The 18620-nt window shown below is 42.2% G+C and overlaps 1 protein-coding gene across 1 annotated transcript in view; it reads left to right on the forward strand.

Annotated features, from left to right (window-relative positions):
* The first annotated feature begins 17490 nt into the window (after nucleotides 1-17490).
* csmd2 (CUB and Sushi multiple domains 2) overlaps nucleotides 17491-18620 on the forward strand; it is an 854766-nt gene continuing 853636 nt past the window's right edge. The window contains 1 exon segment of the mRNA XM_082961372.1: nucleotides 17491-18522. Within this exon segment, the coding sequence (XP_082817498.1) occupies nucleotides 18306-18522 (217 nt within the window). The 5' untranslated portion in view covers nucleotides 17491-18305.

The following is an 18620-nucleotide window of genomic DNA, read 5'->3' on the forward strand; positions in this document are numbered from 1 at the left end:
ATAGACTACTTGTTAACATTGCTATGTGACACTGGCTGCATGTCTGGGGACGGACACCCACAGAAGCCCTTACCTGCCCTATACAGGTACAGCAAGACCACACACACACACCACACACACACACACACACACACACACACACACACACACACACACACACACACACACACAATCTCCTCCTATCCTAACCCAACACCCAAACAATTGTTCCTGCTCCATCAATTGCAGCATATCTCCACCTCTCTCTCTATTACCCTCTCTCCCTCTTGGATTTCATATCTCCACCTCTCTCTCTATTACCCTCTCTCCCTCTTGGATTTCATTTCTCCACCTCTCTCTATTACCCTCTCTCCCTCTTGGATTTCATATCTCCACCTCTCTCTATTACCCTCTCTCCCTCTTGGATTTCATATCGCCACCTCTCTCTCTATTACCCTTTCTCCCTCCTGGATTTCATATCTCCATCTCTCTCTCTCTTACCCTCTCTCCCTCTTGGATGTTATATCTCTACCTCTCTCTCTATTACCCTCTCTCCCTCTTGGATTTCATATCTCCACCTCTCTCTCTATTACCCTCTCTCCCTCTTGGATTTCATATCTCCACCTCTCTCTATTACCCTCTCTCCCTCTTGGATTTCATATCTCCACCTCTCTCTCTATTACCCTCTCTCCCTCCTGGATATCATATCTCCACCTCTCTCTCTATTACCCTCTCTCCCTCTTGGATTTCATATCTCCACCTCTCTCTCTATTACCCTTTCTCCCTCTTGGATTTCATATCTCCACCTCTCTCTCTATTACCCTCTCTCCCTCTTGGATTTCATATCTCTACCTCTCTCTCTATTACCCTCTCTCCCTCTTGGATTTCATATCTCCACCTCTCTCTCTATTACCCTTTCTCCCTCTTGGATTTCATATCTCCACCTCTCTCTATTACCCTCTCTCCCTCTTGGATTTCATATCTCCACCTCTCTCTCTATTACCCTCTCTCCCTCTTGGATTTCATATCTCCACCTCTCTCTCTATTACCCTCTCTCCCTCCTGGATATCATATCTCCACCTCTCTCTCTATTACCCTTTCTCCCTCTTGGATGTTATATCTCCACCTCTCTCTATTACCCTCTCTCCCTCTTGGATTTCATATCTCCACCTCTCTCTATTACCCTCTCTCCCTCTTGGATTTCATATCTCCACCTCTCTCTCTATTACCCTCTCTCCCTCTTGGATGTTATATCTCCACCTCTCTCTATTACCCTCTCTCCCTCTTGGATTTCATATCTCCACCTCTCTCTCTATTACCCTCTCTCCCTCTTGGATGTTATATCTCCACCTCTCTCTATTACCCTCTCTCCCTCTTGGATTTCATATCTCCACCTCTCTCTCTATTACCCTCTCTCCCTCTTGGATTTCATATCTCCACCTCTCTCTCTTACCCTCTCTCCCTCTTGGATTTCATATCTCCACCTCTCTCTCTTAGTCTCTCTCTCTCCCTCTTGGATTTCATATCTCCACCTCTCTCTCTTAGTCTCTCTCTCTCCCTCTTGGATTTCATATCTCCACCTCTCGGTCTTATGCCCTCTCCCCCTCTCTGATTTTATCTCTCCATCTCTCTCTATTACACTCTCTCTCTCTTTGATTTTATCTCTCCATCTCTCTCTATTACACTCTCTCTCTCTTTGATTTGATCTCTCCACCTCTCTCTCTCTTACCCTCTCCCCCTCTTTGATTTGATCCTTTCATGCAGTAAGAGTTTTATGGAGCGAGTGACTGCGGTGGTAACCAGTGTCCAGGGAACGGTAAGGTTGATTAGCTGTGTTGTGTGGCTGTGGCCGAGGCTTCGTCAGCTACAAAGTAGAGGTGAGAGGTCTCCACCATGGCATTTGAAGGTTTATCGCCCATTTTGGTTCTAACAAAAAGGAAAGTAAGGAATTAGAAGAGAGAGACATATTCAGTCACTGTTATCGGCACATCCACTCTGTGTCTCCTCTATTCTACTTTACTTCCTCACCTTTCCTTTCCTCTCCTCTCCTCTTCATCCTCTCCTCTCCTCTTCTCACCTCCTCTCCTTCCTCTCCTCTCCGTCCTCTCACCTCCTCTCCCTCCTCTCCTCTCCTCTCCTCTCCTCCTCTTATCTTAGTGTTTTACTTGCTATATTGTATTTACTTCGCCACCATGGCCTTTTTTGCCTTTACCTCCCTTATCTCACCTATTTTGCTCACTTTGTATATCGACTTATTTTTCTACTATATTATTGACTGCATGTTTGTTTTACTCCATGTGTAACTCTGTGTTGTTGTATGTGTCAAACTGCTTTGCTTTATCTTGGCCAGGTCGCAATTGTAAATGAGAACTTGTTCTCAACTTGCCTACCTGGTTAAATAAAGGTGAAATAAAAAAATAAAAAATCTCCTCTCCTCCCACTCCCTTCTCCTGTCCTCCTCAACTCTCGGTCCTCTCCTCTACTTTCCTTGCTCTCCTCTCCTCTCTCCTCCCTACCCACCTCTCCACTCCACTCTCTCATCTCTCTCCTCTCCTCCCCCATCTCTGCCCTCTCATCTCCTCTCTCTCCTCTCCTCCTTTCCTCCCCTTCTCTCTGCTCCTCTCTTTTCCTCTCCTCTCCTTTCCTCTCCTCTACCATCTCCTTCTCTCCTCTCCACTGTCATTGTCCTTTGTCTTTGACAATGCAATCTAGGTGTCAGACCAGACCGTTGCGACATGTTTAGTCTCAAATAACCTCAGCCTGTCTGTCTGTCTGTCTGTCTGTCTGTCTGTCTGTCTGTCTGTCTGTCTGTCTGTCTGTCTGTCTGTCTGTCTGTCTGTCTGTCTGTCTGTCTGTCTGTCTGTCTGTCTGTCTGTCTGTCTGTCTGTCTGTCTGTCTGTCTGTGTGGACACAGGACAATGTGTTACAGGCTTTGGTTTTTCCCAATTATATCTCGAGGTTGGATCCTAGAATGTTGAGCACACTGAACGGTGTCATCTTGGTGCTATTTAAGAGCGGCTGGCCTAGCGCTCCAGTTGTCTTGAGAGATGTGGAAGGTTAACACTTTTGATTAAAAAAACAAAAAGAAAACAATCCTTTGTCTGATCTTCCATGTTTTTGTTTGCTCCACTTTTTTGGGGTTTACTTCCTGTCTTTAAGTTTGGTGTGGGTTTTCTTTTGTTTGCCTCTTCTTGGTGCAGATTTAGTGGGTCTCATGGTGGGTGTCTTTTAAGTTCCACGTGTTGTTGCTACGCAACTTTCATGAATGTCTTTCAGAACCCCTCCTTAGACCCTGTTTTGTTTTGTTTGTTGTTACTCTTTGTTAGTTCCCCCTGTTAGAGTGATTTTTGGGGTTTTCTTGCTGGAAAACATTACAAATGGCAACAATAGATGAAACAAGATATACACATGAAGCAAACGTTTTACTTTATAATTATCAGCTAGATACAGTGCATTCGGAAAGTATTCGAACCCCTTGACTTTTTCCACATTTTGTTGGAGGGTCTGAATACTTTCACTCCACTACCATACTACATTACTACATAATGCAATGAAAAGTCCCTAGTGGACTAAACACGATATGATGGCTTGGTAGACAATGGAAAGGGGTGGGGACAGATGAAGAGCGGGGAAAGACAGAATGGACCCACAAGATACATACAGCTGAGAACCATGCTCATGGAAATGTCAATATTTTGCACATGAACGGCCGCTCATTTGAAAATAATTGCAATGTACATATTTACGTGTGTATGTCTTTGCTGTCTCTCCATTGTAAACACTCAATCTGTCTGGGGAGTAATTTGGCAGAAAGTCTCTGGTTTGTCCACAAAAGATCAAAGTCTTTTGTAGTTGCATCTCTGTTATAATGGATATGTCAGACGTACCAATAGTCGTTTGATAGGGAAATGTGCTTTAAAATGGATCTTTTAGAGTACTATCTATTTTTTTTGTATAAGTACTTAAACAGCTGCAGACTGAATGTTCCAGTGTAGTCTTCATCTTTGTCACCTGAGAAAGTTTCACAGTGTCTAGCCATTCCGTAACTTTCAGCTCACGCTGTCGGTCTCACTGGCCTATAGAGTGATAACAATTTCAGCGCGGGGACGCATGTCCTCATTTTCTCTGGTCTTTAGTTTTGTAGATTTATTAACCATTCATGACGTCCCGTTCACACCGTCCGCGTTACTTGGTCTAATGTAAATTTTGTCACAAGTCCTATTTAAGCACTCAGGGGGAAAAGGGTGTTCCCTCCTTTTGTCATAATTTCTGTATTCACATGGGTGTGGCCACTGACTTGGTTAAGACTTCATATGAAAAACAATTATCTCATTTAGAAGGCTAACATCACATTACATCTTCTCACAAATAGTTTCATATTTAATCATATAAGTTCCACAACATTTGGATGGGAATCTGATCACGTGTGGCTCAGTTGGTAGAGCATGGTGTTTGCAACGCCAGGGTTGTGGGTTCGAGTCCCACGGGGCCCAGTACGGAGAAGAAAAATTTTTATGAAATGTATGCATTCACTACTGTAAGTCGCTCTGGATAAGAGCGTCTGCTAAATGACTAAAATGTAAATACAAATTCAGAGTTATGTTACGTTGTTCTACTGTCCTTAGTTACATCACAAAATGAGTAATGAATTCGACAGGATTGTTCTTTAAGATCCCACGGACCATTCCAACTGTTTCGAATACAGAAATATTGTTTCATTATTCAACCTTTTGATGTTACCGTACTGCAACATCTCTCTCTGTGGTAACAAAGATATTTAATAATCACCAATCACTAGCTCCAACTTATCTGTTTTAACATTTTACGGCTAGGGGTTCCGCTACTAACGTTTCGATAACATCCGGTGAAATAGCAGAGCGCGAAATTAAAAAAAAAAATGATTAGAAATATTTAACTTTCATACATTCACAAGTGAAATACACGAAATTAAAGCTTAACCTGTTGGGTCTAGGGGGCAGCATTTGCACGTCTGGATAAAAAAAATGTACCCGATTTAATCTGGTTACTAATCCTACCCAGTAACTAGAATATGCATATACTTATTATATATGGATAGAAAACACTCTAAAGTTTCCAAAACTGTTTGAATGGTGTCTGTGAGTATAACAGAACTCATTTGGCAGGCAAAACCCTGAGACATTTTCTGACAGGAAGTGGATACCTGATGTGTTGTATTGACTTTAAAGCTATCCCATTGAAAGACACAGGGGTTTAGGAATATTTTGGCACTTCCTATTGCTTCCACTAGATGTCACCAGCCTTTACAAAGTGTTTTGAGTCTTCTGGAGGGAGATCTGACCGAACAAGAGCCATGGAACGGTGATGTCCCATTAGACACCTGGCGCGCTACTTCATGTTGGGTACCCTCGTTCCAATACGTTATAAAAGGCTATGCATTCGTCCACCTTGAATATTATTCATGTTCTGGTTAAAAAAGGCCCTAATGATTTATGCTATACAACGTTTGACATGTTTGAACGAACGGAAATATATTTTTTCCCCTCGTTCATGACGAGAAGTCCGGCTGGCTTACATCATGTGCTAACGAGACGGAGATTTTTGGACATAAATGATGAGCTTTTTTGAACAAAACTACATTCGTTATGGACCTGTGATACCTGGAAGTGACATCTGATGAAGAGAATCAAAGGTAATGGATTATTTACATAGTATTTTCGATTTTAGATCTCCCCAACATGACGTCTAGTCTGTATCGCAACGCGTATTTTTCTGGGCACAGTGCTCAGATTATTGCAAAGTGTGATTTCCCAGTAAGGTTATTTTTAAATCTGGCAAGTTGATTGCGTTCAAAAGATGTAAATCTATAATTCTTTAAATGACAATATAATATTTTAACAATGTTTTCTAATTTTAATTATTTAATTTCTGACGCTGACTTGACTGCCGGTTATTGGAGGGAAACGATTTCCTCAACATCAATGCCATAGTAAAACGCTGTTTTTGTATATAAATATGAACTTGATAGAACTAAAAATGCATGCATTGTCTAACATAATGTCCTAGGAGTGTCATCTGATGGAGATTGTAAAAGGTTAGTGTATCATTTTAGCTGGTTTTATGGTTTTGGTGACCCTGTCTTTGACTTGACAAAACATTACACACAACTCTTGTAAATGTACTGTCCTAACATACTCTAAATTTATGCTTTCGCCGTAAAACCTTTTTGAAATCGTAAAACGTGGTTAGATTAAGGAGATGTTTATCTTTCAAATGGTGTAACATAGTTGTATTTTTGAAAAATTTGAATTTTGACATTTATTTGGATTCAAATTTGCCGCTCTTGAAATGCACCTGCTGTTGATGGAGTGCACCACAGGTGGCACGCTAGCGTCCCACCTAGCCCCAAGAGGTTAACTTCTTAACTTCCACCGTGTCAGATTTCAAAAAAAGGCTTTACGGTGAAAGCAAACCATGCGATTATCTGAGGACAGCACCCCATCAAACAAACACATGACAATCATATTTCAACCCGCCAGGCGCGACACAAAACTCAGAAATAACGATATAATTCATGCCTTACCTTTGAAGAGCTTCTTCTGTTGGCACTCCAATATGTCCCATAAACATCACAAATGGTCCTTTCGTTCGATTAATTCCATCGTTATATCTCCAAAATGTCCATTTATTTGGCGCATTTGATTCAGAAAACAACGGTTTCAGCTCGCCCAACATGACTACAAAATATCTAATAAGTTACCTGTAAACTTTGTCCAAACATTTCAAACAACTTTCCTAATCCGACTTTAGATATTTTTAAACGTAAATAGTCAATAAAATTTAAGACGGGTTAAACTGTGTTCAATACCAGATGAAACCAAAGTGAAGCATGTTCGAGGTCGTGTGCACCAAAACATAAGAGTGCACCTGGAGTGACACATGGAAATAACAGGGCTACTTCTTCATTTCTCAAAGGAAAAACATCAACCAATTTCTAAAGACTGTTGACATCTAGTGGAAGCCATACGAACTGCAACCAAATGCATCAGAAATCTAGATTCACATAGAAATCCAATTGAAAACAGAATCACCTCAACAACAAAAAAAATCCTAGATGGTTTGTCCTCGGGGTTTCGCCTGCCAAATAAGTTCGGTTATACTCACAGACATAATTTTAAAAGTTTTAGAAACTTTAGAGTGCATATTCTAACCTCTGGGCCTGAGTAGCAGGCAGTTTACTTTGGGCATGCTTTTCATCCGGATGTGAAAATACCGCCCCCTAGCCCGAAGAGGTTAATGGTAGAGGAGAGGAGGGGTTGGCGGAAGAGAGAAGAGGGTAGGAGAAGAGAGGGGGGAGAGGGGAGGGGGCTAGAGTGACTAGGACTAACATAATGCTGCAGATGGACAGGATGAAGAGAGGAATCCCCTTTTACAGTGACACATCAAACGAAAACTATTGTCTCCGCAAAGCCTAATCGGTATGAAAAACAGGAGTAGTTCTACAACTGTGTAACTATACTATTCAGACTAATCATTCTACAGAGCAAAGCAAAAGCATCCCATGTTTTGTCAATTAATTTGATGCCTGTGCTGACCAGTGGTTTATTCACCTGAGGTGGGAGGGTGAAGGCAGGCCGATGGGCATTCTGCGGACTCCCCATTGGTTGGTTGGTCAGGAGGTGCCTGCTGGCCGGAGCGGCCTTGCTCTCCTGAGGCAGGTCTGCGATTGGACAGGAGAGACACAGGGGAAAGAAGAGGAGAAAAAGCTAAGAACGTGGCCAAATAAACTTCAGAGACAGCTTACTCACTACGTGGTATTACCAGAGGAAAAACATAGCATTGATACTGAATTGATACTGCTGAGAGTCCATAGGAGTGCAGTCAGAGTCCATAGGAGATCCTATTACGCATAAAGTGTGTTCATTTTCAGCAATATATTGCCCTGAATGAGGAAGGAGGTGTCATTTCACATTGACCTACATACAGTATACAGTTACCCAAACCATGTCAGTGGGCAGACAAGGCATCCCCTCTTCCAACTCACATTCTGTTCTGAAACCGTCAGCAAAACACAACTTTCTCACACCTGCAAGAAACTCCCAAGAAAGTCCCCTGAACAAACACAGGTGCGTGGGAAGAGCTTAACTCACATTGTCAGCTCTTTTAACCTCGACAATATTGCTGCAACCTCCTTGCAATGAGCTCTATGGTTTTGGCTCAAATGGCACCTTATACCCTACATAGTGCATTGTTCAAGGAATACTGTATCACTCCTACATAGTGCACCGTTCAGGGAATATGGTGCCGTTTGGGACGTGGAGTGATATTGCATAAAGATCCCTCATTATAAAAACATTCCAGACTGAGTCATCCAGAATCAGGAAGTGTCTCGGAACATTCAGGCTGCTGCCGTGTCACACTGAGTTTACACCTACGCAGCAGAAGTGAGTGTGTGTAGTGTGTGTGTAGTGTGTGTGTTTGTGTGTTGTACGCAGGTTGACATTCATGAGTCTTGTCCTGGAGCACAACTGAGTGATTCCCACTTAGATGTGTTTCTTTAGTTCTTAATTTAAAGGACCTCCCCAGAGGAAGTTGCCACCACTGTTTTGAAGTCGTTTCCTGTCCTAGAGATGAACTGCACGTTCAGAGGTTCCACCTCTGAAAAATGATGACGGCTACTTATACATAGTCACAAATTTGGTGTGGGAATTTCCACGTGGACTTGATGAACATCAACAAATGTCAGTGTAAGGGTAGGTAACAACACATCCGTCACGCTGATCCTCAACACAGCGGCCCCTCAGGGGTGCGTGCTCAGCCCCCTCCTGTACTCCCTGTTCACTCATGACTGCACGGCCAAGGCACGACTCCAACACCGTCATTAAGTTTCCCGCTGACACAACAGTGATCACCGACAACAACGAGACAGCCTATAGGGAGGAGGTCAGAGACCTGGCCGTGAGGTGCCAGGACAACAACCTCTCCCTGAAGGCCCTGAAAATTGTCGAAGACTCCAGTCACCCTAGTCATAGACTGTTCTCTCTGCTACCACACGACAAGCGCCATCGGAGCGTCAAGTCTAGGTCCAAGAGGCTTCTAAACAGCTTCTACCCCCAAGCCATAAGACTCCTGAACATCTAGTCAAATGGCTACCCAGACTATTCACATTGCCCCCCCCCCCCCCTCTCCACACCACTGCCACACTCTGTTGTCCTCTATGCATTGTCCATGCTACCTCAACTAACCGGTGCCCCCGCACACTAACCGGCACCCCCCTGTATATATTGTTATTTTTTACTGCTGCTCTTTAATTACTTGTTACTTTTATCTCTTATTCTTATCCATATTTTTTTTAACTGCATTGTTGGTTAGGGGCTCGTAAGTAAACATTTCACTTGTAATCAAATACCTGTTGTATTCGGCGCATGTGGCTAATAAAATGTGATTTGATTTGTAGCTAGCTAACATGCTAACTTATTGAGCATGCTAACCTTATTTAGCATCTTAACCTTAACTAGGATGCTAACCTTATTTAGCATGCTAACCTTATTTAGCATGCTAACTTTTTCAGCATGCTAACCTTATCTAGTAGACTAACCTTATCTAGCCAAATAATGTTATCTGTTGTTGCTTCACATTAAACAAATTGGGTGTGGGAATTTCCAGGTGGACTTGATAAACATCAACAAATGTCAGTGTACTTAGCTAACATGCTAACTTTATCGAGCATGCTAACTTTATTTAGCATGCTAACCTTATCTAGGATGCTAACCTTAGCTAGCGTGCTAACCTTAAGTGGCATGCTTACCTTATCTAGCAGGCTAACCTTATCTAGCTGAATAATGTTATCTGTTGTTGCTACACCTTATTTAAAATATATTTTTTAAAAGGTTGTGGTAATATTCCATTCAGTACAGACATTTCTAGGTGGCTTAATTGACCTTGTCCTGTGGCTCACCTAAACTCATACCTGGGGTAAGTTGTGCCAAGACAACACTTTTCTTTGGACAAGCTCTGTTTTCAAAATCGTAATGTTAAAATGAATGTGGTTTATTTACAGAGATACACAACATCCTGAAATATACACTGAGTGTTTGAAACATTAGGAACACCTGCTCTTTCCGTGACATAGACCGACCAGGTGAATCCAGGTGAGAGCTATGATCCCTTATTGTTGTCACTTGTTAAATCCACTTCAAACAGTGAAGATGAAGGGGAGGAGACGGGTTAAAGAAGGATTTTTAAACCTTGAGACAATTGAGACATGGATTGTGTATGTATGCCAGTCAGAGGGTGAATGGGCAAGACAAAATATTCAAATGCCTATCAATGGCGCACCTGTTTGAGTCAAGAACTACAATGCTGCACTTTAGTAACCCTACCTGCATGTACATAATTACCTCAATTACCTCGACACCGGTGCCCCCGCACATTGACTATGGTACTCCCTGCCCCGCTATTGTTATTTACTCTTTGCTCTTTAATTATTTGTTTTTCTTATCTCTTACTTTTTTTCTTTTTTTTAACTGCATTGTTGGTTAAGGGCTTGTAAGTAAGCATTTCACTGTAAGGTCTACACCTGTTGTAGTTGGTTGGGCTGTAAGGCGCCTGTGGCTCACCGGAGGGTAAGGGCGGGCTTTCACTGTAAGGTCTACACCTGTTGTAGTTGGTTGGGCGTGTGCACACGGGCCCCGTTGTAAGGTAAGGGCGGGCATTTCACTGTAAGGTCTACACCTGTTGTATTGTTGGTTAAGGGCTTGTAAGTAAGCATTTCACTGTGAGTTCTACACCTGTTGTATTGTTGGTTAAGGGCGTGTGCTCACGGAGCCCCGGGGTAAGGGCGGAGCGTTTCACTGTGAGTTCTACACCTGTTGTATTGTTGGTTAAGGGCTTGTAAGTAAGCATTTCACTGTGAGTTCTACACGTGCTGCGTTCAACTTCATTAAATAGTAAAAACACCAGTCTCAACATCAGCAGTGAAGAGGCGACTCTAGGATCCTGGCCTTCTAGGCAAAGTTGCAAGAAAAAAGCCATATCTCAGACTGGCCAATAAAAATAAAAGATTAAGATGGGCAAAAGAACACAGATACTGGACAGAGGAACTCTGCCTAGAAGGCCAGCATCCCGGAGTCGCCTCTTCACTGTTGACGTTGAGACTGGTGTTTTGAGGGTACTATTTAATGAAGCTGCCAGTTGAGGACTTGTGAGGCGTCTGTTTCTCAAACTAGACACTCTAATGTACTTCTCCTCTTGCTCAGTTGTGCACCGGGCCCTCCAACTCCTCTTTCTATTCTGGTTAGCGCCAGTTTGCGCTGTTCTGTGAAGAGAGTAGTACACAGCGTTGTACGAGATCTTCAGTTTCTTGGCAGTTTCTCACATTGAATAACCTTCATTTCTCAGAACAAGAATAGACTGACAAGTTTCAGAAGAAAGTCTTTGTTTCTAGCATTTTTGAGCCTGTAATCGAACCCACAAATGCTGATGCTCCAGATACTCAACTAGTCTAAAGACGGACAGTTTTATTGCTTCTTTAATCAGCACATCAGTTTTCAGCTGTGTTACATAACTGCGAAAGGGTTTTCAAATGATCAATTAGCCTTTTAAAATTATAAACTTGGATTAGCTAACACAATGTGCTATTGAAACACAGGAGTGATGGTTGCTGATAATGAGCCTCTGTACACCTATGTAAATATTCCATTAAAATCAAAGCCTTTTCCAGCTACAATAGTTGTTTACAATATTAACAATGTCTACACTGTTTTTCTGATCAATTTCATGTTATTTTAAATGGACCAAAAATTTGCTTTTCTTTCAAAAACAATAACATTTCTTAGTGACCCCAAATGTTTGAATGGTAGTGTATATAGAGGTGCAAAAACTTGACTTACCCAGTTGCGGCCCACTTTTTGGAAGCAAACCATTCGATTTCGTCTCTGCGTTATATTGGCATCGAACATGTCACCCTCCCGAGGAGAGGGGGTGACCTTGATAATTTATTGTTAAAACGAGAGGCTGCCTGGATCTTTAATTTAAAAACCCTTGCTCCCTTCGGTCTCAACATAGACTTTGATCTGAAGCCATTCTTGTAATAATTGTCTTTTTGCCATTGTAATTGTTTGTTAGATACATTTTAGACTACAAATGCTATGATGGTATGCTATCCATGTGTTTGTCTTTTTGTATGTTCTTTGTATGCCATTTTTTTAAATATTTGAGTTGACCAATGATATTAGGCCATACTTGGCCATGATTACAAACACCTGTGTGTCTCTTGACACTATATAAATGACTCATCTCGCAGTGTTTGTGATGATACCCTGATGAAGACAGCTTCGCTGTCGAAACGTTGGTTATTCAATTTTTGCATCTGAGCTCTTAGAGTGTGCGGCTTTCATTTATTTTCTAGTGTTCTACTCCGCTAGCCAGCACCTCGCCTTTATAGGTGTGCGTTTCTTTTTTCTAGAGTGTATATAGAGTACCAGTCAAAAGTTTGGACATCTACTCATTTAAGCATTGAGTTTTACCACAAAGTGAAGGAAAAGCAGCCGACGAGTGCACAGCATATGTGGGAACTCCTTCAAGACTTTTGGAAAAGCATTCCAGGTGAAGCTGGTTGAGATAATGCCAAGCGTGTGCAAAGCTGTCATCAAAGTAAAGGGTGGCTACTTTGAAGAATATCAAATATCAAATATATTTTGATTTGTTTAACACTTTTTTGGGGGTTACTACGTGATTCCATGTTTTATTTCATAGTTTTGATGTCTTCACTATAATTCTACAATGTAGAAAATAGGAAAAATGAAGAAAAACCCTTGAATGAGAAGGTGTGTCCAAACTTTTGACTGTTACTATATATATTTTGTATTGTGAGTTATCAGAGGGTGCTGTAGCACCCCTACTTCCAGCGGGCTATGCCTGTAGCTACACAGACTCATCCTCAACAGCAGTTCACAACCACAGAATCACTCAAAGCTGCCAAGTCAACAAGCTGCAACCACTAGCTAAACCAAACATGGGCAACCGGTAGATATCTCTCATTTGGTGCCAACTGAAGCAAACAGAACTTGACAGGAAGGAACCTTTTACCAGAATTTGTCCAAAAGAAACTCTTGTTTTCGTTGCAAATCGTTTTCCGTTTGAGTAAACAATTTCCGTTGCAAAACCGCTTGAAGCTGTTTACCTACGGTTTGGTCTAAACGAACGCATCCCAGGTATTAATTTTTAACTAGGCTGACTTTGGTCACTGGCCTGTTGCCGCCGCGATGCAGAACAGACGGTGCACCGAGGCCTGGGCCGCCCACCTCGGCCCAGTGGATGAACGGACCGCCGATGGAGGTGAACAGATGGCAGAGCATTAAGTGTGGGAGCGAGACCGATAAGGAAGAGACATGAGAGGCCAGCAGCTAAACGCCAGCCATCAACCAGTAGTACGTGCAAAGGAGGCCTTCTCTTCCAGAATTCACATCAGAGTCTGAAGGTTGTCATTTATTTATTCCACCAGATAAACAACAAGTTCTCTCTTGCTAATACTAAAACACTACAGATGTAGTGGTAAATGAGAGTTGTTTGAATGGTAAACCATTCATCTCATTGGTTAACGCTTAGCTCGTTCTTCACTTTACTCATCTTTCACAAATCACTAACAGGCTGAATTGTTTTGTCACGTTACACACCTTCAATATCGACCTATCACTGCTCACTAATCAGCCAAGCTTTAATCAATGATATTCATGTGTAGCCTATCATTTAAAAAGGACTAATTTCCGTGTACCCACCTTTTTTAGTTGATGTTGTTTACTCTTTGGTGGGACGGAAGTCCAAGTCAATGGAATGTTGTTGCTGTTAGATTTTTTTCACCAGAGTTGAGATTCTATTTCAAAATTGCCACTTTCATATTTTCTCCTTTCCAGTGGCGATTTAAGCATGTAAATCTTGGATGGGCCAAAAAAAAAAACTAAAAAGTGGGATCCATGCCAGCAAATCCACTACACAACACAACACTAAACAATACATTACATTAGTTGCACCACAACGGTGACAAACAGTGCCCACAAATGACCTACATAAAGGAGTTCAGACAGCAGTCCCAACATCTTACCACCGATACACCTGGCTGTCAGCTGAGCCTTGTCTGGCTGCAAAACAGTTCATTCAGCCTTATTTACTGCCTTTTAGAAAAACATAGCTGATATGGCTGACTTGCTTAAACAAATGTGGTTTCTACTGACAAATGATATGTACAAACTATGGCGTAAGGGGGCGACAAGCAGATAAGAGGTATTAAGTAATTTCGATGAACACATTAATGAGCGAGCTAGGACGGACGTTGTCAATATAACTACTTGTTCAGCACTTTTGAAATGTAAAGCAAGCAATAGAATTCAGAACATTGTCCGTTCTTACAATGTTCTCGCTGTACACCAAGTCAGAACCATAGCATAAATAAAGGGGACATATAAGCAGACAATGAGCTCTTACAATATATGATTACATTTCTCAAAAACAGGTTATAGGCTACATGTGCACCACCAAGTCAGAACAGTATGTGTAATTAGGAGGTGAAAATTGACCAAATGATTAGGGTGAGACACATGGGCTACTAACAGCTTACTTTTAGACTGATAATTTATTTGTCAGTGGGCAAACGTACAAAATCAGCAGGGGATCAAATACTTTTTTCCCTCACTGTACATCTCTCCTTGGCATATTACATCATTTATGTAGCAGCAAACAATACATTTTTAGACTCACCTTGTTGTGCTGTGCTCACTTGAACAGGAAGGTGGCCTCTTGGGCAAAATTTGTCTGGCATTCTCTGGATTTATGGTGCTTTCAAGACAACATGGAATAAATAAAAAAAAGTGTAATCATTATGCCATCAGTGATCTTCAGGTCGAAGCTCTAGAAAGAGTGCTGAGTTCCGAATTTACAATTCCAGGTTGGATGAAAATTCTAAACATATTTTCCCAGTCGTAGCTCGTTTTTCCCAAGTTCCCAATTGTCTTGAACTCATTAAAGTCAATTTTTTTGCAGTTCCGAGTTAACAGTGGTTTTGAGCTCGGCACAAATCGATCCTCATTGACATCATGGCCAATGTTGAATGTTTATAATTTTAAACTAGGAAAAGAGACCCTTAATCTTAGACTTGGAACAACACAGCCACTCCACTGAATAGCTGGCTAATGATTGCTTTGCAATGTTTGCAGTTAGCCACTGACTCTTTCCAAACCGCTCATTGTTGAATATGCAACTTCCAACTTGTTTTATCTATTTCTCTTCATTATTTCTCTTCATATGACAAGGAATACAAATGATTTGCCAGTAGATTGTCGACTTGATTCATGATGATGACTGCTAGCTAAGATTTTGAAAGTATTATCAAAATCAAATCAAATTTATTTTTATATAGCCCTTCGTACATCAGCTGATATTCTCAAAGTGCTGTACAGAAACCCAGCCTAAAACCCCAAACAGCAAGCAAAGCATGTGAAAGAAGCACGGTGGCTAGGAAAAACTCCCTAGGAAAAACTCCCTAGAAAGGCCAAAAACCTAGGAAGAAACCTAGAGAGGAACCAGGCTATGAGGGGTGGCCAGTCCTCTTCTGGCTGTGCAGGGTGGATATTAAAACAGAACATGGTCAAAATGTTAAAATGTTAAAATGTTCATAAATGACCAGCATGGTCAAATAATAATAATCATAGTAGTTGTCGAGGGTGCAACAAGCACGTCCGGTGAACAGGTCAGGGTTCCATAGCCGCAGGCAGAACAGTTGAAACTGGAGCAGCAGCACGGCCAGGTGGACTGGGGACAGCAAGGAGTCATCATACCAGGTAGTCCTGAGGCATGGTCCTAGGGCTCAGGTCCTCCGAGAGAAAGACAGAAAGAGAGAAAGAGAGAATTAGAGAGAGCATATTTAAATACACACAGGACACCGGATAAGACAAGAGAAATACTCCAGATGTAACAGACTGACCCTAGCCCCCCGACACAAACTACTGCAGCATAAATACTGGAGGCTGAGACAGGAGGGATCAGAAGACAGATTATGTTGACATGATCAGTCCAATCAAAGCTACTGTAGATATAACGTGATTTGACGTCGTTTTATCTGTGGCCAATGACCTTGAGCCTTCTTGGATGGGCACTTCTAATGTAACTCTTTGGCAGCAGCCAAGGGGCTTGAATTTTCTAGCTCTACCCTTAGAGTTGGTGGTGACATAGTGTCCCCATATGTGACAAAACACTGAGCCAATCACTGCGCAACATTCCATATTTTCTGCTGGCTTGCCCCACCACCACAGAAAGCACTGAGCTAGGCTGAAACACCTACATTTTGGAGCTGCTTTACTCAAGAAAACAAAAAAAAGAGACCATGTTTATATGCGGCTTTGATAACTCCATTTTTTATATTGTTTGCAAACTGATATGTGACACGTATGTATGCCAAAATAACAGGCAAAACAGGAAAGCCCCCCCCCCCCCACTGTGGTGCTGACACGGTTATCGTTGGTGAAGGAGGACCAAAATGCAGCAGGACTGTGTTTGTTCATCTTGAACATTTATTAAACTCAAAATGAACTCCAAAACAAACAGTCTTCTCATGCTCATACACACTAGACAAGAAACAATCTCCCACAAAACCTACACCAAACAATTACCCATATATAGGACTCTCAATCAGAGGCAACGAGGAAACACCTGCCTCCAATTGAGAGTCCCAAACCCCAATCAACCTAACATAGAAATACATAAACCAGACTACACATAGAAATACATCAACATAGACCATAAGCTGACTTAGGACCCCTTTAGGTATCCCAAAAATAAAAATATTATTTTGATAAATTGATTTTGGCCTTTACTAGTAAAGCCCATAGAAAGCATTGAATCACACATTCATAAATGGCAAAGAGGATGTATGTTAAGAAACAAGGTTTTGAAGTGTGTATATATATATATATATATATATATATATATATATATATATATATATATATATATATATATATACAGTAAAAGTCAAAAGTTTGGACACACCTACTCATTCAAGGGTTTTTCTTTATTTTTACTATTTTCTACATTGTAGAATTATCAAATTAACACATTTATAATCATGTACTAACCAAAAAATGTGTTCAACAAATCAAAATATATTTTATATTATTCAAAGTAGCCACCCTTTTGCCTTGATGACAGCTTTGCACACTCTTGGCATTCTCTCAACCAGCTACAGGGAAGATTAGGCACCTTTGGACTGCTGCGAAGTGGAATTCCTCATTCCCAGAGAGAGAGAGAGAGAGGGTGGGTGGGTGGGGGGGGGGACAGACGGAGAGAGAGAGAGAGAGAGTGGGAGAGAGAGAGAGAGGAGAGAGAGAGAGTGGGAGAGAGAGAGAGAGAGAGATATATAGAGAGAGAGAGAGTGGGGGAGAGAGAGAGAGCGGGGGAGAGAGAGAGTGGGAGAGAGAGATATATATATAGAGAGAGAGAGGGGGGGAGAGAGAGAGAGAGGGGGGGGGGGAGAGAGAGGGGGGGGGAGAGAGAGAGAGAGAGAGAGAGAGAGAGAGAGAGAGAGAGAGAGAGAGAGAGAGTGGGAGCAGGTCTGCAGTCCGACTCTTGGCGTTAACACCAGAGATAGAGACAGTAGCGTACTATACTGTACCGCTTTAGGAAGGCTGCAATAGCCTAGGCTACTGGAAATACACTATCCATTCATTTCTTAAATCATCAAAATGATTTCAAATATCTTGTGGGTTGGGAACTTTTGAAAAGGGATCGTTTTGGTGGATTTTTTTTTAGACAACCTGTATTCGTCTCCGTTATTCTACGGCGTTCTTGCGTTCCACGGACCTGTGAAATGTGGATTATCGACATCCGCTTGTTAACCGGGAATAAATAAGACTCGTCATCGACACCAGCACTAGTCCCATGGGGCAAAGGGTAAAAAATAAATACGGATTTCTTCATTTTATCCATCCTCTCGAATCGAATCTAACATTTGGAGTGGACGAGAGATGTGTGTGAATGTTTCCCCATGGGTAGATAAGTCATCACTTTGCTTCTCTCTCTCTCCCCCCCTCCCCTCCCTCCCTCCCCAACGCCTGGGCTGAGTGGGCTCTGGGGTTTCTCTTCTCCTCACCTCCTTCTCGGTGTGAGATAGATTCTGCTAACCCCGCGGTCCGCATGACATGGTTCAGTCCTGTTGTCGGTGCCGAGCCTCGATGCATTGGGATTTCTCTCAGCGCCAACACCACTACCAAGTGAACCTTCTTTCTAAACCCGTCTAATAAAACGTGCCAGCTGCCCCCGAGAAAGAAAAAAAGAAGAAAAAAAAACACACACCTGCCATGACCACCTCTTCGAACCGGGACGGAACCGGACACATTACCGGGTACGTTCGGAGGACAGAATGCAGATGTATTAGCAGGCATACCAGGACCGGGCCAAGGAAAGTGGACGGAATACGGATTTTTGCGCTAATGAAGGCAGGAGTAGCAGCGCACCATTGGAGCCGGGTTCTGTTCTTGTTTATGGGGCTACTGGCAGCCACAGCCTCGGTTAAAGGTAAGTTTCCCCCCTATAACTACTCCTGCTGTTGCTGCTGCTGCCTGCTGCTGCGCCGTGTTGGATATTTTAAATAAACGATGGAGAGACTAGCCGCA

This window comes from Salmo salar, chromosome 14 (genome assembly GCF_965601325.2).
Source record: "Salmo salar chromosome 14, fSalSal1, whole genome shotgun sequence".
NCBI classification, from domain to species: Eukaryota; Metazoa; Chordata; class Actinopteri; order Salmoniformes; family Salmonidae; genus Salmo; species Salmo salar.